The sequence below is a fragment of the Scophthalmus maximus genome, chromosome 8 (genome assembly GCF_022379125.1).
Source record: "Scophthalmus maximus strain ysfricsl-2021 chromosome 8, ASM2237912v1, whole genome shotgun sequence".
NCBI classification, from domain to species: domain Eukaryota; kingdom Metazoa; phylum Chordata; class Actinopteri; order Pleuronectiformes; family Scophthalmidae; genus Scophthalmus; species Scophthalmus maximus.
The window spans coordinates 14618925-14642500 of record NC_061522.1 but is presented as its reverse complement, the minus strand read 5'-3'; the positions used below and the strand labels follow the sequence as shown (position 1 = coordinate 14642500).

At 42.0% G+C, this 23576-nt stretch overlaps 1 protein-coding gene across 3 annotated transcripts in view; it reads right to left on the bottom strand.

Annotated features, from left to right (window-relative positions):
- The window catches only part of pkn1a (protein kinase N1a), a 40068-nt gene that overhangs the window by 11520 nt on the left and 4972 nt on the right, over window positions 1-23576 (bottom strand). For 2 of the 3 annotated variants that reach the window (XM_035636003.1, XM_035636005.1), the window contains exons 1-5: window positions 6293-6433; window positions 4824-5018; window positions 3466-3571; window positions 3200-3348; window positions 2615-2735 (exon numbers count right to left, since the gene is read on the bottom strand). In XM_035636003.1, coding sequence (XP_035491896.1) covers window positions 2615-2735; window positions 3200-3348; window positions 3466-3571; window positions 4824-5018; window positions 6293-6334 — 613 coding nt within the window. In that variant the 5' untranslated portion in view covers window positions 6335-6433. Of the gene's footprint in view, window positions 1-2614; window positions 2736-3199; window positions 3349-3465; window positions 3572-4823; window positions 5019-6292; window positions 6434-23576 lie in introns of those variants that run through there. The other variant, XM_035636004.2, reaches the window with a different exon arrangement.

Genomic DNA, 23576 nt, shown 5'->3' with positions numbered 1-23576 from the left:
CTCATTTCACCACTTAAGTGAAAAGACCTGGTTACAAATTAAGTAGATTAAAGCAGATTTGACACGTTCAGTCAAAAGGAAAAAAGCTCAGTGGTACGGTAGCAGCCCCTCACAGACGCAATGGAGCACACAGATACATGGAGAGGGAGAGAGGAGTCATGAGATAAGGTAAAGGAAAATAGGACGAACGGTATTCAAAAAAGGTGCATTTGACTTTCAAATGTCGGGTTAGTGAAGAGGAAGGACAAAGGGACACGGAGGCGCGATTAAAATGGACTTTTATGACTTATGAGCTGTTCAGAGCGCTGCATGAGACAGGAGGAGAAAGAAAAGAAAAGAGGGGGGCAGGGGTGGAGATGGATATGGATGCTTTTATCTCCTAATAAGGTGCTCTGCCTGGATCTCAGACCCTGCTAGATGACCCCTCCACCGGGTGTGGTGCCTGGAGACTGTCTGTCTGTGTACACTATACACACAACCCTGTGTGTGTGCGTGTGCTTGTGTGTGTGTGTGTGTGTGTGTGTGTGTGTGTGTGTGTGTGTGTGTGTGTGTGTGTGTGTGTGTAGTTAAAAGGAGAGAGTGAATTACCAAGAAAGATACAAAGACTATGTGGGACATTGGCACAGCGTATGAATTTATGTATTGAAGTCAAGAGACTTATGTTGAGGTTAATACAGCAATACAGTACCTACTGAGAGAAAGTTAAGATTGTAAAGAACTAAACTCTATTACAAAAGCATTCCACTTAAAGCATTCCACTTATAACATCAGACCAATGATGGACAAGCTACAGAGCCAGAGATATCCTTGTTTTTATTGCACACATTATTTCTTCTTGTCAAAGGCACCGAACACACCTACATCTTTACCCGCAATGCAGCTAAAAGTTTGCTTGGAGATTAAGGTGTGTGGTTTAGGTTGCCTGGAACCACACGCCTCAAGGAGGGCTACAGAGGTCTTCTTAGCTAAATCCTTTGTACCAACTATAGACTGTATATAAAAATGGACGTAGTCACTGGGTCTAGAAAGAGAAGCCAAAGCGGAAATGCCTAAAACCTTTATTCTCTGAAAGGACCAGCAGAGGGCCACTCCACTGATTTCAAATTGAAGTGAATTACCCTATTTCTCACATGATTATTAATGCCAGTAAAAAACATTTTATTATATCAATCGCTGGTTTAAAGTCTTATTCAATACAACATTAAAATAGCTAGATAGATAATAAATCACGGTATCTATGGGGTGTGGTTACCGTGTGTTTGACGGCTAGTACTGTCCAATTGGTGCAGGTCTCAGTTAGTCCGACCCCCCTCTCCTCCAAATATGGTGACTTCTGGTTTCAAAAAACCAAGATGGCGCTGACCAAAATGCTAAACTCAAGCCTTTAAAACAGCAGCTCACAAACCAATGCGTGACGTCACTGTGGGTTACCACTTGGTTCCAACTCCACTCCCCAGGATTTTTGCACTCTTCCGGCCCAACTGATGGCGACTCACTTGAGGCAGTTTATCAAATATCTTGAAACAACGGTTTTCACGTGCAGTAGTATTCCCAAAAACATTATAAACAGAATAGACAGCTTTATGATGTGTAAAATCTGTGGACTTTCCCTATAACTACAAAAGAATTGCTGCTCTCGCTGGTTATTAACATCTTTAATACTATTTTTATAAAGTTACAACACACAGAGAGCTTAAGTATAGCCTTAAAAGGCCCTTAAATAACCCTTCCAAGTAGCCATTATCTTCTTGGCCTTAAGAGTCGCCCACTTTCCTCACAGCCATCACCTCCGACAGTCTGACATGAGCAGCATGGCCCCAGAGGGAACACACCATCTGTAAAATCAGATTTACTTCTCTACCACTTCTCTCGCCCAGTTCCCTTGCTGCCTTAAACAGAAACCTCCCAGCTCTTGTGAACGTCATCAGTGTTTCCATAGCAGAGGGGCCATAGTGGTCCACAGCGTTCACTGCCCTATAGGAAACTCATTCACCTGCACTTAAATGAGAATGAGAGCTCTGCCACAACATGGCACGTGAGTCGGAAAGAAGATAACTAGAAATCACATTGTTTGTTTGATTGTATATTTGACCAGTGTAAGAAACTTGAGTGTGCCCTTTGCATATTCTGTTCAATTGCAACAAAACTGTCACATACACATGAACAAACGTACACATGTTGATAACAAGCAACAACCTGCCGAGACAATGTGGCTGCTCTACTTCTACACGTTGCACAATAATCATACAGTGTGTGTGTGTGTGTGTGTGTGTGTGTGTGTGTGTGTGTGTTTGTGTGTGAAAGACACTTTTCAGCTGCTGGTTTTTTTGTTGTCCTCACAGATGTGTGGATTTGACTGATTGTGGTTAAGTGCCAGGTGAGCCATTTCACAGGCCTTGAATAACACACACTGACACACACACAAAATAATATACATCTCTATATATATGTATACTTTAACATTAACTCCAACATTTACCAACCACCATGTAGAGTCACCCTTATTGTGCAAATCAATGGTCACAATTGTGTTTAACAATACTGGTACAACATTACAACTTACGCATCAGCTATACTTATGTATACACTCATTAAGCCAGTCACTCAAACTTACTCTGTGTGTCGTCACTGTGCTCTGTGGCCTGCACGGCCTTGCGGATTTGCATGCGGATGATGTCGATTTTAGTCTTACTGTCCTGCAGCATCTGCTGGGCCGTCTGCAGCATCTTCTTATCCTGATTGAAACAGGAACCAAACAATAAGTAAATCAAATGATGGGGATGTTAACCTTAAAAAAAACAACATACGTCAATATTCTAGAAAAACGTATTTGAATGATAGAGTAACTATTGTGACTTTGTCTTAATTAGACAGTGATGTGATGTTACGAGAGAAGTGTTTGCGTTTCTCTCATGCTGGTTCATTGACCAGGCCTCATATACCTCTTTAAGGCCTCTAAGCTGTGAAACACAAAGGGAAGTGGAGACGTGAAAGCAAGGTGAAGTGGGAAGGTGGAACAGATGCCGCATAAATAGGGGTGAGGGGAAATTGTGCCACTGGTTATTTGCACTTAGAGATAAACATCTGAGTCAGCAGACTGAAAGGTTGTGGATCACATGAAGGGTAAACAGACACACACCTGCTGTGTTCAGGTGTGTGTACTCTATGTGTGTGGAAGGACACAGTCGATGCCCTGTACCTTGGTGCATCCGTTGGCGTAGATGGGAATCATGTTCTCCACCCCCTGTTTGACTTTGACCTCGATGTTCAGCTGTCTCTCCAGGGCGGCGATGCGATCCTTGTGGGCTGATGTTCGGCTCTCTGCCCCAGGAGACTGAGGACACTCATCTGTGGAGGGAAGGAAAAGGCTTTGTCACAAAGCAGTTCTGATCACAAACGTGAAACTTCTTTTGTTATGTCAGAGACAAGGAAATGAAAAGACATGGTAGATGTTAACACACATACCTTTATTCTCTTCACCTCCCTTTACCACAATGTGAGCATCGAGTTCCTGCAGCTGAGCGTGCAGGTTGTCCAGCTTGCGGTTCGAAGATCGGAGCTGACTGTCCACCTGTAGACAAAATAAAAACGTTTTTTTTTTTTTTTTGTAAGGGATATTAAATAGCAACACTGCATCTATTTTTTCTTCATGAAAACATCAGGGTACCAGCCGAGCACAACATGTGGACATCCATAAGACAAACAAGATAACAACATAATGAGAAGCAAGAGAGCTTCTACAAGAACACACAACGCTTTTTTCAGTTTTTTTCTTGGAATACCAACAGATATATTTAATCTTCCCAGTGATCTAACAATTCTTCCTATCTTGATGTTGGCTTTCAAATTAGACATAATGTAGTTCTGCAAGCAGAAGCTGCCAAGTAGCCTAGGCCATATTTAAAACGTTCTGAATTAATAAAAATGCTGTTGGGAAATTTGTTGAGCAGTGAGTGAAGCTATTACACAATGTTTCTGTGTCCACTCACTTGAACCAAACAGGTACAATGATATGTGAATAAACTATTGTGCTTAACCTTCAAACAATCTTGATGATGAAATTACATGATGAAATGATAGTGTTATTGCCAACATATCTTCAGAGTGTCTGGGTAAAGCCTTTTATCAAAAATATAAAACTATGCCAAGTATAAAAATCCAAACGTTAATCTTAAATTCTCTTCAATGTTAAAATGACATTCCAGACTGCAGGCAGCAATGAGGAAATACTTTTTTGGGATAATTTGCTGACAAAAAAAGAAACTGACATAAATTCCTCCCTTACTACCTAAAATGGCCTGTGAGAAACAACAAACAGAGCCTGGCAGGGAGTAAACATGTGAACCTGTGTGATTATGAGGCAGAGCGCTGTGGGAATATACCCAACTCATAATGTGGAAATTTATGCTCAGTGAGCCGAATTGAAACATTGCTCATCTGAGGATTTAAAAAAAACTTTCAGAGAGTCCCAACTTTCTGTCAAGACAAACAGGATAAGTTCCTCACATACCAGCATCTGATTCACCAGCCACTGTTCCAGATGAAAGCTGGTTTCCTGCAGTGGCACCGATGTAAAAGTCTGTGACTTTCCAACTTTAAGGTGGAAAGAATGAACAACTGGGTTTCCCAGTTTTGTTGGAAACTATTTTGAACTTTCATTCTGGTCAATTGTCTTCTTGACAAATCCCTGACGTTCCCCCATGATACTTCAGATCTTCTAGTATGAGCAGGAAAGTTGTTTAAAAGTTCTGGTCACGTTTGTTTGGTTTGAGACGAAAAAGAAATAAGGATCCCAAGAGAATCTAAGGATAACAGCGGCTGACCTGTTGAGCATTCCTCTTGTCAGTTGTCGCCCTGCGCAGGTTCTCAGCTCCTTCCTTGATCTTCAGCTCCTTGCGTATCTCCCTGCGGATCATTTCGCGCTGCTCGTCCAGGAGTTGCTGGACACTGGAGTCTGAGAAATCGGAGTTCTGGTCCAGACCGAGCTGCTCCAGGACCGACAGCCCGCCTGGGTCACTCTGGAGAGGTGGACGGAGAAGGAGAAAGGGAGGGGGAAAACAAGGAACAGGGAGGACGAAGAGATGTTAGTCAAAGTGATTATAAACAGAATGGAAAGCATCGGAGGTGAGATGCTCTATATACACTGATCAGGCAATGCTGTAATATTGTAATAATATTGCAATAATGCCATTTCATAACAATGTAATTTATATCTTATGATGATGAATGATTGATTCATATTAAAGGCTGTAGATCGTGTCACTACTGTTATTGGTTGCAAAAGTTTGCATAAACTATAGGTTGTGTCTACAGTCTTTCTCCTTTATGACATCACTTATCATAAGACATCATATATACATGGGTGGTCATTTTCAGATCAATACAAGATATCCTGGAACATTGTTTTTATTTCTGACCATATATTTGTTGTTGACCTTGTCCTTTGACCCACCCGCTCCAAAAGTAAATCATCTGGAGATACTCTCCCAAAAATTCATAGACAGACGGGGGTGAAAACAATACTCTGCTTCTTCACAGGGCAATCAAAATCTTTGTCATAAAAAAGACAAGCCTTAATTGACAACAATGAGCTTGGTAAGACGAGGTGTTGATAGTATGCCAGACACAAGAGGAAGAGATGTTGAGAAGGATAAGGCAGTAACGGGAGGAAAAAGTCAGACAGGGAGCGTGGATACTGATCGGTGGTAAAGGAAAAAGGGCAAAGTTGGGTTAAAAGGAAACATCTAAAAAAAAATAATGAAGCATCAGGAAGAGAAAAGAGACATAACAGGAGCAGCCGGGGATGACAAAATCGTGTTTATAATATTTCAAAACAAATCTGCAGTATCCAACATTTCTAGAAAAAGAGCTTTAGAGTTACTGAAGCGCCACGAGAGAAGCCATTTTCAGGAAAGTCTTCCTGCCCAATGGGCCAAAACTCAATACTGTACACAAACATTACAGAGAAATCTGTCCCATGACCTGTGCCGTCCATTGTCCTCTTTTCTCACGACCGGCTTCTTCTGTACGGTGTGAGAACTGCTGAAGGTCTGAACTTAAAAAACACATTTTCCACACTTTAAGGACCAGCACACAAATGGGCTCCACTCTTTCTTCAGTTGTAAAACAACTTGTAACAACTTTTTGTGTGTTTGTAGAAATCAGAGTGAGATCTGGAAACACAATCAGGAACACAATAGGAGCCAGAGCGCGTCAATCATGAGAAATCACAGCCACACAGCCACTATTACAGGAACACACAAATCAAACAAACAAGTCAATAACACTTCACCTCCGAGCTGTCCTCATCCTCCTCGTCGCCATGCCAACACATAGTTCACTCAGATTGTATTCCCCCCAAAAAATGACAGAGGAAGAGAAATCTTTGGTTTGCTCCTGAGCTTGACCAAACAGTTAATGCCACACTGAGCAAAACGGGTCGGGGGGACCATAAAAAAAGAGATAAAAAGAGGGAGAGTTAAGTCATGGAGGAGGGGGAACGCCTCCGAAAGAGGATATCCGTCCTAACACCAAGCTTCTCAGGCCTTTCCTGTTTCCTCTGCGATTTTGCTGCTGTCAGTGGAGGGCGAGAGACAGAGAGAGGGAGAGACGCCGCACATCAAGAACACATCCTCTCTCTAGAAGGTTCAGTAAATCACCCTCAGATCTGTGGCAATAAGCCTGTATGATATCAAGTCTTCCTAAGCTGCCAATGGTCGCCTATTAAACAGATCTGACTTGAAGTGAATTTGTGACATTTGAGCTTTTTTTTTGAATTTGCACTCACTTGGGTCAGTGATAAAATCTTGAGGGCGGAAACATGGGAAGGATGCTTTTCTAAGTACTGGATCAAAGCCAGAGAGTAACGTTGGGATGCATTTCTGTTGCCCGCTTGACTTCTTATTTCCTTTGGGCTCCACATATACAAATCCCAGTGGTGATTCCCCTTCCCCTATAGAAAGACTTTTGGATTGAATTACAATCATAAGCAGCGGTGGTGGGTGGAGTTAATGTCCTAATATCTCGCCTCAGACGTCATCCTCCAAACTGGTAGATGAGCATGAAGTGTGAGGCCCCTTGATACGCTGCACAATAACAACACACATCTTACAAGTTCATTTGCAAGTCCCTTTAAAGGACAGTATAAAGGGGGGCTTTTTCATCATACACAAAATTATTATAATCACCACATACTTAATCATTGAGATAGAGGGTGGAAGAGAAACTAAGAAAGAAGTGATGCTGCTTCAACAGGGGTCTTGCGCTATAAGAAGAGCAGGAAGAGAAGGAGGTAGCAGCTAGCCTTGTGCTACTGCTCCAACTACTGATGTGACTAACGTCAGCAGGGAGATGTCAGCTCTGCTGATGAAGGAGTGGTCGGTGACACCACCACCAATGAGAGGAGCACAAGACATGACCGGTCTTTCATGATGAAACACCCTTTCTGGTTGTTAAAAGACAGACTTGTTTTCACTAGATGACTTTGAAGACCAAACTTTTATGCTTGTGCACGAAATTGGTTGAGTGAATAAAAGAGAATATAGAACAGTTATGTCATTTAAACATAAAGCAGATCAGTCACAGTCGTCAAGGGCCATGGCCACTGACGACTTTAAGCTTTGGTAAAACAGTGACTGTTTGTATTTTCTTGCGGCAGCAGACGAATTTGGGCACAAGGAGCAGACTAATGGTGTCCCTCATTTTACTGTCATTTTGTGGTTTGTCCACATGACACTGACTCATCTCTGTCTCTCTCTCAAACATAAAACATAAAAACAGACTGATCTAAACAGTGATCAGACCCCTGTAACTTATAAACTGTGAGTCCATGGCAGCTGTTTCTCTATATTAGAGCTTTACAGCTAATTATCGATAACCATTCTTTGGCACATGTGTGAAAACTCAAATAATGGATCATAATGTATTTTAATTAGCATGTCTGTTTAAAACTGTTAATTTACTGGCTCCCTGGCAAACTTTAATATAACTCCCAGTATAATTTTTCTGACTGAGGAAGATGAAGTGAAAAGGCTTACTGCAGTCACTTAAACATGACACCGATAAACCTGTTCGTCTCCACCCACCACCTGCAGCTCTTCTGTGTACGAGTGTGCATGTGACCCACACCTGCCACTGTAAGAAACACTGAAGACATGTTTGCTTAAACTTGCAGCATCAGTCACCGGGGGAGAGACTGCTGTTTCTTAAAAGAGGTAGGGTAGTATCAGCGTGGTGAGGATTGTTGCTTTTCTCCAACACAGTTACAGTCTCACTGCCAAGTGAGTGTCAGATGTTGAACTGATTGTGTAACTGAACAGGAGAGAGGTTGTTTGAGTTCTTCTGCTGTGCTCTTATTACCTCTTCTTTTCCAGGTTCTGACTTCAAGCAGAGATCCAAAACAAACTCCTCACGAACTATATAGTTGGTGCTTGGTGTATTTTGAAGAGTGACTGCGCCTTTTATTTGTGAAACGACACTGAAACCCACTCAAACTCTTGTGAATGAATGTTGCTTCATTCCTGTCCACTTTACTTCTCACTTGATTTATAACGTCAGTAAACTTTTCCTGAGGGGGTTTTGATCTCAATCGCTAGTGTGAAGTCTTCATCAATACAGCATGATGTTAATTGTGTAAATCATGGCCCCATTTAAAGTCAAATCAATGATAAAGCAGTAAGCATTGCAGCTTGGATACAGCGTGATTGACAGCTAGTACCGTCCAATCGGTGAATGGTTGCAGGTGTAGATGGCCGCACAGTCGATACGCTCTCAGTCAGACCCACCCCCAACTCCTATGGTATGTCTGGATTCAAAAAGATAGAGCGTTTAAATGATGATTGGACAGAATTGAAGCTCTAACTAGGCTGTTTGGCAGTCCAGTGTTCTAAGGATTAACTTGAAGAATTAACATTAAGAATGCATGAATAATATCACTTTTGTTTATAAATTATTTTAAATATATATCCTTAAAAAAGTTCATGTTGAGATAAAATTAATTAATTTTTAATTTTTTTACAGAGAAATCTACTACTATTTGCAACCACGCCTGACTCTGACTTCAGGGCTGTGGCTGTACACGTGGGGTGACACAGCAATAAAACCAGAACAAAAAGAAACCCAACACTATCTATGCTCTAAATGATGCAGTTGGTTGTCCAGTGGCTCAGTCCAGCAATCTTCAGATGTGTAATTTGTCCAATTGGTGGGAACATGTCTGCTGTCGCCTCCAACACGACATGTATAATACAGTTGATGTGTTCACAGCAGCAGATGTAGTCAGACTGTGTCCTGACACACTTTCTCTATGCAGTATAGAGGCACTACACTAGTTGTTTAAAGACAAACCATACAAAGATGTGAGGCTGACACTTTACTTAAGATTTACAACTTTTCAATGAGCTGAACTCATCAGTTAAAAAGAGCAACAATGCTTAACTTCATCCTATCATCGCTGACCTCATGTAGCTCTTCAAAGATGGCGACAGCACAAAAGGCAGGAGTGACTCATCCTGCGCAGCTGGCTAGTGAACCAGCCCAGGGAGGAACATTCAGCAGCGGTGTCTAGGGAAGTAATGACGAGCTAATTCAATACATAACAGCGCCAAGTGAACTTAATTCAATCGGACTGTGTGACCAGCGTCGAGGAGCCCAGGCTGGACGGAGAATGACGAGACAGAAACACGGGTAACGTGCAGTTTTGTGTATAAGTGTGTGTGTGTGTGTGTGTGTGTGTGAGGACACTGTGGTGATGATGCCTGGAGTTTTCCTACTGAGTGATAATGACCCCTCAGGACAGAGACAGTGTCCACACAAAGGTCACGGAAAGGCGTGGTTATGCATGCATGACTCGGACAAAAAAAAGTACGTGAACACGCAAACACACACACACAGTGAAACACGAGGACATGGCCACAGAGCTCAGCCCTTTTCTGACTGAGGCCTGTGTTATTGTAGAGGGCGTGTCGCACTCCAGCCATTTCACAATCCATTTTGTCGTGTTCTCAAGAGGCAGAATTTGAATCTATAGCAGAACATGCTGTAAAACCATCAGGTTTCTCTGACTGACTGACTGACTGACTGACTGACTGACTGACTGACTGACTCTCTCTCTCACACACACACACACACACACACACACACACACACACACACACACACACACACACACACACACACACACACACACACACACACACACACACACACACACACACACACACACACACACACACACACACACACACACAAGCATATACAGTATATGAGCATGAGGCATGAGTCTGCAAACTGTCTCATGATCTACACACTTGCACATCATTTCCTGTGTCTTTTTAGATGTCTTTCACTGCCACATGGGTAACTTTGAATCCATTTGCTGAAAAGAGAAACCTGCAGGGAAACCCATTTCCTACCCTCGTCAGTATTAGTGACTACATACAGTACATGGCACAGAGACGGAGAGAGGGAGCAACGCTGAATAGTGGACACTTTGTGAAGCCCACAAATAGAGAGTGGACACAAAACAAAACACACTGGCGGGAGCAGAAGCCAGTTCGTCCAGTCATGCTCAAGGAAAAGAGAAGTGGTTATTGAGGAGCGGAGAGGGAGAGGACGATAGAAGAGGCAAACAAAGACAGAGCAGCATGGGGACAGGAAGAGAGGGAGGGGAGACACAGACGAGTCACAGCTGAGAGGGCCACGGGGTTGAAGCACACAACAGACAAATAAGCAGATAGAGAAAGGAGGAGGTGGAAATGGGACAGAGACCAACAGTGAATCAGCAGCCACACTGCAACGACAAGGTGCAACGACAAAGTGCAACTCGTGTTCATCACGAACAGGAGAAAAGACGTGGTTAATGACCAAGTCCTTTATATATTTAGACTCAACACGAGACAATATTTTTCAAAAATATATTCATATTACTATCATCTAAGACAAAGAAAAGCATCAAATCCTCATATGTGAGAAGTTGGGTCCATCATGGGAAATAACTTAAGTGATTTATTCATTAACAAAACCATTACAGATTAATTTTGTTTGTAAATCAAGCGACTGACTGTTTCAGCTCTACATGATACACATCAACAGGATTAGGAGGAGGCAGAAAAACACAAAAGTCATGACCTGACCCTCTGCGCGCGCGCGCGCGCGCACACACACACACACACACACACACACACACACACACACACACACACACACACACACACACACACACACACACACACACACACACACACACACACACACACACACACACACACACACACACACACACACACACACACACACACACACACACACACACACACACACACACACACACACACACACACACACACACACAATGAGGGCAGGGACAGCCAGTGTTTGACATTTAACCACATGACATTGAATCTTCTTCAAAATATAAAATATAAAAAAGAAAAGGGTGAAAAAAATTAACTCCTCCTTTATTTCATACATCAGCTGATGGATGAAAAGCCCTACGGGAAGAACATTGGGAGGGGTTCCATTTCAAAATCTCTTCCCAACTCTTCCTGACATGTGCTGAAGCTGTTGTTTTTATCTAAATCTTGGGCGGAGTTCTTAAATCTCACCTGGATTATTGCTCACACGCTGCAACACACACAAACAAAGCCACAACAGAAATACATATTGCGGAGTGTTCAGCATCAGGTGCAAAACATTCCAGTAAAGAACATTTATCGGATTTTCACAACGCCATCGTAAATGGTCTGGTAAAAATACATTTAGGAAGTTTTGGAATCTTCTGTATGAGTTATGAAAGCGTGAGTGAATCTGCCTGTTAGTTAGATCCATTCAATATGACTATAATTAATCAGTGCTAACAGGGGAAAAAGTAAAATGTGTTTCTTACAAACCATGCAAACAATTCAAAATGAAGTCCCCAATCTGTTATTGATTATCTTAGGCCAGGTTAAGTCTAGAAAACAAGACTCGTTTCACAAACTCACAGACGAATCACTGAAAAGGTTTGGCACATGCATCTGCAGGATTCTTGGCTTCCCTCCCATGATCTTCATCTCATCTGGAGCCTCATACGAATCCCAAACATTCGCAAGCACACTGGCCAGACACCATTGTGGACATTATGGGTGGGAAGCATGGTGGCTTCCATTTAAAACATTGTCTGCTGGGCCCCCGGCCTTTTCTGGTCTACCAAAAAAAAAAAACAGTTAACTTTTTACATTGCTAGCAACACTGTCAGATGCTCCATATCATTTTTGAAATGGTGACCATGAAAGAAAATACTGTTCAAGTGAGATGAACAGACAAGTTTCTTCTACTGCTTTCCTTTTTTATAACTACAAAGCTTTATTACTGATAGAGCAAGAAGTCGCACTACGCCAGTCTCCATCGTGTTTGTTTAGTCTGCACCTACCTCATGAGATCATGTCGGAGAGGTGACATGCGTCCGCCCCCTCTGAAGCAAAAATCTTAATCATATCCTGTATTATATCCTGATGTGTGATGATTTAAAAATCGCTCAGGAATTTAAAAACTCCTGAGCCAATCTTAAGAGGAGTAACAAGTAAGAAGAATGTTTTAATAAAGTGGTGGACCTGAAAATGTTTAAAAGGGGCACAGCTAGGGATGAATCAATCATGATAAGACCTTGGCAGACAGAGGCAGATGTAAAATAACAAACACCCCCAGGTGGAAACGTAAACAGTGTGTCGAGGGTGAAGTGGCTCCATCGTCATAACCACTGAGCCTCAACTGTCAGAAAGAGAGAGGAGAGAGCTACTCCACCACTTTACTCCCCTGAGAATAAACACAGAAGCTGACATTCACACCGGCTGCATGAATCTTCCTCATCAGCAGGGGGAGGATCCCAACACAGCAGCACGCCGCCTGTCGCCCACTATCTGCTCCAGACATGCATCAATCATTCAGCAATCCCTGCCCGACCGAGTCAGTGAAGAGGCTTTACATCTGACCATCCTCCTGGGACTAATGCCCAAAAAAAGGCCCATGTGCAGTGGGAGGGGCGTACCAAAAAATTGTTTTGATTCTGCTGAGTAGAGATAACACAGACATAACCATATAAAATGAATCCAGGTAGGAATGTAAACTCACGCCGACCTTAGGTGAAATATTTGCCTTTTACAACACAACTACATTTTTGAAAGATTTATTTATTCAGGGAGGATTTACGGAGTATGAAAAGTCCCTGCTACTCATAACACTGGTTCTCAACATACTGTACACATCCACACAGCGATGACCGGAGACAAGAGAGAAATGAGAATGTACATACTTTATTAGATCACATTAAGGTTTACAGACAATCACAAGTGGTACAAACTCATTTTCATTACAAAAAACGACTTTTTAGTCAGATTGCAGAAACGCTATCTGAAGTCAGACTATGTCACTACAATAGTTTTCTGGGAAAAAAAACACACCGACAGAAGACAGAACCCACGCCATGTCTTCAAAGTTATTTCTGATTCAGCTAGTCATTTTTCTAGTATTAATCCTGTTAAACTCATTTTGGGACCGAAACAAAAACTACACACTGACTATGAAGTAATTTCTAAAAAATCTAAAAACAGAGGTGTATTTATTTCTTTAGAAAAAGGAACTGAAACCACCAAGTTTCTGCCGCAACACTTCAGCTCTGATGTGCAGCCAGTGTGTGAGAAGTAATCTTTTAGATTTTTAAGGTGGTTGAATGACAGACGTTAGTTCAGTGACATAATGGTATGATAAATATTAATCAAGACAACAAAAGAAATCAAATGTTGGAGTCGGGGTGGAGAAACCTTTTTCCTATTATGGGCCATTCCATTTTTTATGATATCCTTTGGGGGTTAGATTTGGATATGGACTGCAGGGACAGTAGTCAAGGTGTTGCTGAATCATACCAAAGATGCAAACGATAAACCGAAGATAAAAAGTACAGCCTTGCGTCTGATGTCAGATGGTAGTGATGATGTTGCTTCTCAGCTGGTTTTGACATTCCTCCATGGTATTAATCTCTGCAGAGAAGTTGCAAACAGACATGGCTACTTGAGCAGTATTTGTCTGTTGTTTCATCACAGGCCAAAGAAAAAGAACTGGAAAATCCTTCAATATTTTGTTCACATCAGTAATCCGCTCTGCAACAGACAAACGGACACTTAAGAAGAGTTGTATTTTTCTGGTTCTAGCAACTCCACAGCAGCAACAAGGCTCCTTAACAAATTATGCTTGTGAAAGAGGTTGCAGCTTCTTGGACGTTAGCTTGCTCACCTCAAAATTTGTCTACGTGACATGGTCTCTGACAGAATGTGGTCTCCTGATAGCTGCTTGTTAACTTTATCCAAGTGCATTTGTCTTTGTAACTCATCCAGCTAAGCTGCCTGTTTCAAGCAGTAATGATACTTGACATTGGTCTATTACAAAAAAAAAAACTAGCATTCGTCAATTTATCTTGGAAACCACAAGATTCCACATTTACTCTCTTTGATGGTCGCCATAATGCTTTTCAGCGATGACGTGTAGCATCTGTGTGTTTCCTTTAACCTGACCATGACCCGACAACTGGAAAGGACCACCCTGAAGGACATGTTTGTTTACTATCAATTTATTTTGTTCTATACTAGAATTTTTTTTTGTTTCCAAGTGATGTTTTTGTATTCTTGAGTTGCTTTTTTGCATTTATGAAATGGATTTTCGCCTGTTTCAAACTCACTAGACGCTCCCCACCCATGTTTGGAGATTAATAAACTAGCACAAGAGAATCAGCTCTTTGGTGCTGTACTTGTTTCTGTGAAAAGTCTGCATGTAGTGTATGAGCCTTAGTAGAGATGTCTTGGTAATTGCTCTGACAGGTCTGGGGTATCTGCCTAGTTGAACTTCGCGGAAAGACAGCACCGCAGAACTGCACGAACGATATCACTGTATTTTATGAGTGTGTGTGTCTGTGTGTTTAACTCTAAAGTATAGAGATGGTAATGGGTCTGCATGGGTGAGTTGCTGTGAAGCACTGATCCGTCAGTTTGGTCTCGTTGTTTCTTATCAAAAGCACGAAAAATGGAAGGAGACATGAGCGGACTCTGGATCTGTTCACTGCAAAGGGATTTGAGTGCAAAGGTTAGGTACAGACTTCCACCTGAAGTCAAAACAAAGTGTTTCGGGCTGTTTATGTGCACAAGAAAGGAAATGTGTGTCTGAGTGTGAGAGTGAGGCTGAGTCATATAAAGTAAACATCTGGAGGCATTCCTGAAACGCCTGAGCAGTGACAACGGCCAACCTGGCAGGAGAGAAGGGGAGGAAAAAGGGAGGGATGAAGGGAAAGGTAAACGAGAGAGGCGGGAAGGCGATAAAGTCACTGGGATACAAGTCGTTTCACTGCACTCCCTGCAGTGTCTCTCTCATCAATCTCCTCGTATTTGTATTACATTAAATTCCACATGGTTGAGACTAAACCTCTATAAAAGAGTGAGACTATGAATTCCAAGTCGGCTTACTCGAAGACCAACTCTTAAAAAGACATATATACTTATTCCCAGTTCAATATTAGCATAGAAATCCAAAATCAATTGTGTTACCTCATGGAGACATGCTATAAAGGCAGTCATGGTTGAGATGATTGGTATTAGCTGGACATTTAAAACACACAATCTGTGCTACATTCTACTGTGAACAGGATTTAACTTCTTTAATCAAACAGTCAAGTGAAAACTGCCTTTTCAGCGGGTACATTTTTCTCCACATTGTCTCAAGCAACTTCAGGTCCCTTGTCGACACTCCTCCTTTTCATCTCTTTCTCTGCAAGCGGAGGGAGGGATGAGACTGCAGGCCAGAGGACAAAAGAGACCCTTCCCCACGAGACAGACAAAGGCCAAGAAAGCCTCTGAGCAGAGACAGACAGACTGAGGGAGGTGGACGGAAAGAGACGGGAGTTATGGGAGAAGGAGGGGAGAGAACGATAGCGATGGCAGGAGGGAGAAAGGGTGGTCAGCCAAAACGTGATAAAGAAGCAGGTGGACGAAGAAAAGGGAGGGTGACTGACGCACAGTGCCTGATGCGATTGATGTATAAAAGAGCATGTGAGAGCATGCTCGGGGGCCAAACACATAGACGTCGAACACACGAGGGGAAGGAGGAAGAGGAGGGAGAGAGAGCTTGTGCTCCTGGGTGGAGAGCAACATTAAGCTATAAACTAGTCTGACACACACACATAAAGCAGGGCTGCACATTAAATCAACCCCCTAAACAGTCAAATCGGTTTCCAATCCAGGAGCTGTTGGGGAGATTTCTTGGCTTGTACTCGGACGTGTTTTTGACCATTTCTGAAGTCTTGAATCATCTTCCTGACATGTAACAATTCAATTGATTTATCACACACACACACAATATAGTCTTTTGTGCCTCCAGACCTACCGCATCTCTAAGGTAAACGCAAGTCACACGATGTACAGTATGTGCTTGAAAGCAGCAGGGAGTGATAGACACAGAGGGGAGGAGGGAGAGGGGAGGAAGGGGTGAAGCCCTGACAGAAGAAAGGAGGAAAAGAATGAGAGTGAAATTTAATTCCATTTTCCCCTAAAAAAAAACACTCTATACCTCCTTGGTCCTTTGATCTCTGTGCTTTTTTTTGGCAGCATCTGTTTGGGTGGACAGTTTGTAATATGTAATATGAATTTCCACACACAAACATAGTCCAGTCAAGTTCACGTTTAGCAGTTAAATAAGTCTGCGACTGTTATTTTCATCACTGATTATTACATTGATCGATACTTTTCAGTTAATAGACTGATCAATGTATAGGATGCTCTAAAAACCATGTGAAATTTTTCGATACATATGTAAAACATTGGCTTTGTCCTAAAAACAGGAGTTACATTTGACTTTAAATAGTAGATTGCGAAAAGCATCTGGGTTTGATCTTTATCTGGGTGTGAAGCTTTAGGTCAGGGTCGCCTTGGCACAGTTTCCAGTATGAATACACATGTTAAATTTTTCATATCAAAAATGGATATTTGGAAAAAAGAACAGAACAAAGTCGAGAATGACGGAACTGTAAAATTATTTATGGGATTAAATCACTTAAAAACAATAATTAATGCACATTACAACATGTTTCTGGTGCGCATGCTAATCGTGCATTTGGGTGGTTATTAGTCTTTCTCTTACGAAGTAGATCAAATGGTTGAGATGTGTTTAGGTGACACAGGGAAGTGCAGGTTACGTGTGTGTGTGTGTGTGTGTGTGTGTGTGTGTGTGTGTTTGTAAGAAGCTGTAGTGCTTGTGCTGCAGCAGTGGGTTTAGCTGAGATTAACACACTAATGCTGTCTGATTGCCAGACACAGGGTCCAACACCACTTCTAGACAAACACTGAGTGAGCAAGAAAATTTTGAGACAAGCGGTCCTGAAACACGCCGTCTGATCGGTGGAGTGAGGAGCAGTTATGACAGATGCTTTCATCAATTAGGCACAGATTAGTGTTGTCCATAATAAGGAAAGAGGTATAATCTGCAGTCCTTGTAAAAATGCTGATCACAAAAAGTAATCAAAACAAGACTTAGGGTCTACTGCCGTGCTCAGCGGCTCTGAGAGGCTGCACTACTGCTCGAGATGACAATGCCAAAATCCTTGAGGAGCAGTATAATACCTGATGTTTATGGGGTATTATATAGTGTTAGAGACCAAAGTCCTCAGGATCATAAATGTCTGTATAAAATCTCATGTCAATCTATTCAATAGTATTTTTGGACTAACGCAGTGTTTTGACTTTTTCCATACCACCTGCTGCTAGTGAGGCCAAAAAGAACAGCCACCAAGTTAACATGGTTTTTCAACAGTTCGAAAATTCAATTTCACAAAATAAATAAAGTCTCAAGTTTCCTTTGGTGCCTCTGGTGGTGGTAACTAGTCATGTGTCCAGATAAATATATCAATACAGCATACAGAAGATTTAAGACAGCGGGAAAAGAAGCGGAGAAAGAAAGGAGGGATGAAATGCAATGCAAGCTCCTGGCTAAACTTGAACCGACAATGTCGCATTTACAGTACATGCTTACATTGGTCAGCATCCTCAACCTCTGGATCACCAGCACACTCCAGTTTAAAGAAAATGGACGTCCTTGTCACTCTGTGTTATCAACAGAAAACCACAAACTGCATCTGGAACAGTTCTATTCATTTATTTGAGGAAAAATAAACTGGTTGTTTGTTCATTGTTTCTGCTGAGCCATGACTAACAGCTGACTGCGAGAAAGTCATGCTGCAGTTTGTGAAAAAATGTATTCGAGTGTATGTGTGTGTGTGTGTGTGTGTGTGTGTGTGTGTGTGTGTGTGCATGTGTTCGTGCATGTGGGTAGAAAGACAGAAAGTGGATATGAGTACATCATATTTCTGTGGTTGTGAGACGATGTGCGGCTGTTCATGGTGAATCTAACAGAGAAAGACTGAGTGTGGCTGTGCATATTAATGTGCCACAAGAACACCCTTGGGGGTTTACTGCGTGTGTATGTGTGTGTGTGTGTGTGTGTGTGTGTGTGTGTGTGTGTCACACACAGCACTAACGGTTATGACAGTTGGGCTAAGGTGTGTTGGCGGCAGTGGAGACCAGTGCAGCAGGTCTGTAGCAGAGTGTGTGTGTGTGTGTGTGTGTGTGTGTGTGTGTGTGTGTGTGTGTGTGTGTGTGTGTGTGTGTGTGTGTGTGTGTGTACATGTGTGTTTACCCGACCTGCAGAAACAAGTTCATCTAACCAACACTGATTTTGTAGTCGCAGTTAAAAAGGGACATTGTTGAGATTATAATTCCTTTTTTAAATTTTTCGTTATGAATTTGATTTAGTCCTCTCTGGCACAATATACTTTTGCATTGAATCAGACATTTCTGTTAAATTTCCAGAGTAAAATGTAATAATTCAAAGGAAGATGTAGGATTTTCTAAGATTAAAAATAGAACATTGATTACAATAAGGTATTAAATAACATCTATTATATATTTTGCATCCCATCTTTGCAACATCTGTTGGCTATGGTTGTGCAAGAGACGTTTTTGGGTACAATAAACAAGCAGCTGTTTTCATATTAAGATTAACCTGTTACATCATTCTAAAGCAGATTAATCTGACAAAATTCCCAAGTTTAATATTGTTGAAAGCCCCCGGCTTTGGACAGGCTTATACAAAGCTATATACAATAACTTTAGAGGTTAGGCTTATGACTAAAGTCTGATTTTTTTAGGAGCCAAGTGTGGAAGGACTTCCTTGTGGATGACAGCAGCACATTCCTTGAGAGGGCAGGAAAAAACAAAGACTCTCTGGGAAATTGCCGAAAAGTAACAGAGGCCATCTAACTGAATGGGGTTTATGTCTGTTAGGGTTTGAATCAGGTTATATAAAGTATTTGGGGAGAATGGAAAAGTCGGGGCCTTATTGAGGAACAGTTTAATGTAAGCAACAGTTTAATCACGGAGGAGACAAAAAGCCTTTCATGCAATCTCTAATTACATAGCCAAATATAATTTTAAAGCCTACGCTTAGTTAATTGTCCTCTGAGAGCCCACTCTCATTAAAGCTTCCCAAAAAACTGTTCATATGTTAATTGTGTTGGGACGAGAAAGCTGCCACTGTCTCTGACCCTCTTTATGCATTACATTTCGTACATAACTACTAATTGTTTCATTGACTCTAAACAGGGAAGACTCCATAAATAAGACAATAATTTACCTGAAAATAGCCAGGTATGTGTGTGTATATTATGTGTTTAAATCATCATCAAGTAGAAAGACTATGACCTCATCCTGTTACCAGCTGTTTCTATGACAGCCAAGCTTCCAGGTAACACACATCTTTCTCCTCCCTTCCCTCGGCTTTCTGTTTGTCCAACACTCCCTCTGCTGAGTTTTCAGCTGGAGCTGGTGAACCTCCCAGTAGGCCAAATGTTATCAGTGTAACTTGATCCCCAGCCCTTTCTAATGAGAGGGATTGTTTGTTGGGAGACTTAAATAACTCCCATAGACTATTTTTATCTTAGAAGTCACACCCTCTGCGTATGACACAAAAACACACACTGACCCTGCTCACATTAACTTTAACAAAGCTCGTCTGTGCGGCTATGGAAGATCTTATCAAAATCAAATATTTGGCTACTTGACGCAGATAAAACAAACATTAAAAAAATGCCCCAAACCTTTCTTTCAATTTTAACAGTTTATCTAAGCAATCATACAGTGACCTATTAATTATTTGTAGACTGCGATAGCTGGTATCAAAATGTTTTCTAACTGTGGAAATGAGCCAAAAAGCAGTCTTCAGCACTATATACACTCAAAGAGGTTTGTACATGGAACTGAAGGCATAGTGCAGACAGAATGAAGTTATTTAGCAATTTAACCACGCAAAGGTCGAGTCTGTTTGGCTGTCGACTGGTTAAAAGCACTTGAAAGCTAAAGTCTTTCCCTTCTAATTATCCCCAGTGGAGGACACAGCCCTTGTGGTATCACCATACCCAAATGGGAAGACAAGATGGAGGGCTGTGGGAGGAGAGGGGAGGAGGAGGAGGGAGGCAGCAGCTGGTGCATAGCCTGGACAGAAGGGAGGGAGATAGCGGGTGAAAGTAGATTTGGGGAGGCAAAATAATAGAAGGGCAACATGGTGGATCACTTTACACTCATGTCTGTTGCTGGTCCACTCCACAACCATTCATCAGAGACAGTTGGGTTGGGCTACTTAGCAGGGACCAGAGAATGTTTCCTTAGAAATGTGACGAGGCCTCCAGAAGAGTCACCACAGAATACCACACCAAAATATGACTACTGAGATGAAAAGTAGCTGCTACAGTGCTACACAGTCTGGTAAGTATTGTGCGAATGCAAAACTCCCTCCAACACATCACTGTGAGATACGTCACGTGGGGTGTTCCGGCTGGCATAGAACTGCCAATCATCCCGTCATGGATGAGAACTGCTGAGCAACTTAAACCAGTTGTCCCTGGTAACCACTTCCCTTCGCTGTCTGTCTGTGCTGTGAAGTTTCCTGTCAGAAACATCCTCTGTAGGCCTATGCTTCAGTGCAGAACCTACTGCTCTATTAAAGCACTGTGTTCAAAATAGCAGAGGCCCAAAAAACTAAACAAACCCTTCCACAGCACAGCATAAAATAACACAGAAGAATGCAGAGCTCGTGAATTATATGTCTTTATTGCAACTTCTAAAAGTCACACAATCATATAAGTATGATGATACTGACAATTAAATTCTATTCTGACCACTTAGCAAAGCTAAGATACTTCTGAAAAGTATGTTACAGTACAGAATATTAATTTCTATACACTTTTCACAACCACATGACTGCGAATATACACACGTCATTTTCACCATCAACTCATGTGTGTGAGAAATTGCGAGACGGTCCAAAACTTAGGACCATGCAGTTGACTTGACACACAATGTATAAATCATGTTGTCTGTCATATTTGTATTCTGTAGTCACATTAGAGGACACAGCATCCTTCCACCACGCCTAATGTCCTCTTTGCTGTTAGTTCTCACCATTTGTTTACAAAAGGTGCACCAGTTCTCATTTTGTCATTTTAATTCATCATCAAATATGTTTTTTTTAGGTTGAGGCCACACCCTGACACATGGGGTAGGCCACAGCATTTGCCGGTACGGACACTGGAAAACTCCATTATTACTCTAATCTTTTCATACAGATTCACTCAAGACTGAAGAACTTAATTTAACAGTATAGACTTTGCATATAAATCTTTTATCTAAGATCATGTTTTATTGTAGATCAAGTATTTTATCTAAGATCATGTTCAAATCCAGCCAAAAGTACCCACTCCATCAAAGGCTTTCTTTGGTAAAATGACAGGTTTGTTTTATCTATTGTTTAAGTTTAAAGGAAAAGGAGGATCCTGACTGCCTAATAAAGCTTACAAACAATAGCAATGTGAGCTATATGCCTACTTTATCCCACTAACTTGACTGACACAGTTTTGTTCGTGAACTGTTTAACCAGCCAACCCCCTGCTGGGGGGGAAATCACAATGCCTAAATCAACATAATGTGTGCAAAACGATGAGAACATTGTAGCCTTCAGGAGTGGCTGTCAAAGCAAAACCACTGAAATGCAACAGACTATATCTCCAGTAAACTTGTATCAGCAGCTCTAATGGAATATTAGAGCTGCTGATACTTCTGTTAACAAAGATGTCGTCCTATTAGGGAAAGAGCATACTTTTCCCTGTGTGAAAACCCCTCCCAGAGATTAGAGCGTAATGCTCTCTTTATCTAGTTTAAATTTAAAAAAGTGTTTGACCTTTCGATTCAGGAACTGAGAGCATGTGACAGCTCAATGTTGACTTTTACATGAGCTATATTTTGAGGCAGACTAAACTGTTTTATTTGCTGATAAACGTGGGAGCTTTGCCAGAGCATTAAATAAGTGCTTGGAGCATGAATATCACCTACTAGCTATTTCTACATGTCTCCCAAACACCCTTTTTAAGCTGTCAATTTTCTGCAATCCCCGAGCAATTCCAGAGATAGTTAACCTAACTGAGTGGCTGTTTAAACAACATGGCAGCACTGAGCGATGGGGCTGGGATCGATGAATGGGGCTCGGGATCGATGTATGTGGCCTGGGGGGACCTGGGCACTGCCGTAATGAGGAGGGGTCAAGGTTCAAGGTATGTCAAAATACTAGGCTGCTGGTGTTGACACGCCAGGCCTGGGGCCTGTTGGAAAGTATAAGTGAGGACTTACTGTAATAAAAAGGGAGTGATGCCAAACTTGTGCCGTCATTTCCGCATCTGCAATTTTTTCTGCCCAATTGGATGAAAGATAGAAGAGCAGCGAAACATTAGCTTCATTTATGTTTTGGCTGTGTGAACCACCCTGACCTACTTGCTCCTGTGCGTCTTCTGCATGACCACACCTACTTTTTTTCCAGCCCTCCCAGAAAAGCTGGTGGTGTTCACTGGCCCACAGTGATAGGTGATGTCATGACAGTGTGTGAATTCAGTGAAGTTGGCCTGTGAGAGTGTGTGTGTGTCAGGGGAGAGGGAGGGGGTCCAACTGAAGCTGGAATGCAGGGGTACATCACTATGAGGTCATGAGAATGATGGGCTGTTTGTGCAGCGGGAAGGCGAGGTTGAAAAAAAAAAAAAAGAGGGGAAAATCCAAAGATTACAACAGCTGCCCGGGCTAAAAGTATGAAACGCAGTTTTAATACACATGGAATTTCAGTGTACATGTAAAAAAATGAAAAGCTCACATGTCTACCACCAAATCAACCCAACAAGACCACATTAGGTATCTGAGGCTTTACTACCCAGCCAGTGGATGGACAGATGAGCTGGTTGGTTGGTTGGTTGGTTGGTTGGTTGGTTGGTAAGGGTGTGGTCACTAACATGCTCCAGCCAGAATGAGGAAAATGAACTTGCAGTGAACTGAATGTGATCTGGGCTGCTAGTGTTAGACAATACAAGCTATTGTACTGCTGCGGCTGTGTAGCCTCATCATCAACATAATGCCCTTCAGATCGCCCCTACCCATCTACCCTCCACCCTCAGGCCTGGGGAAAAGCCATACCCA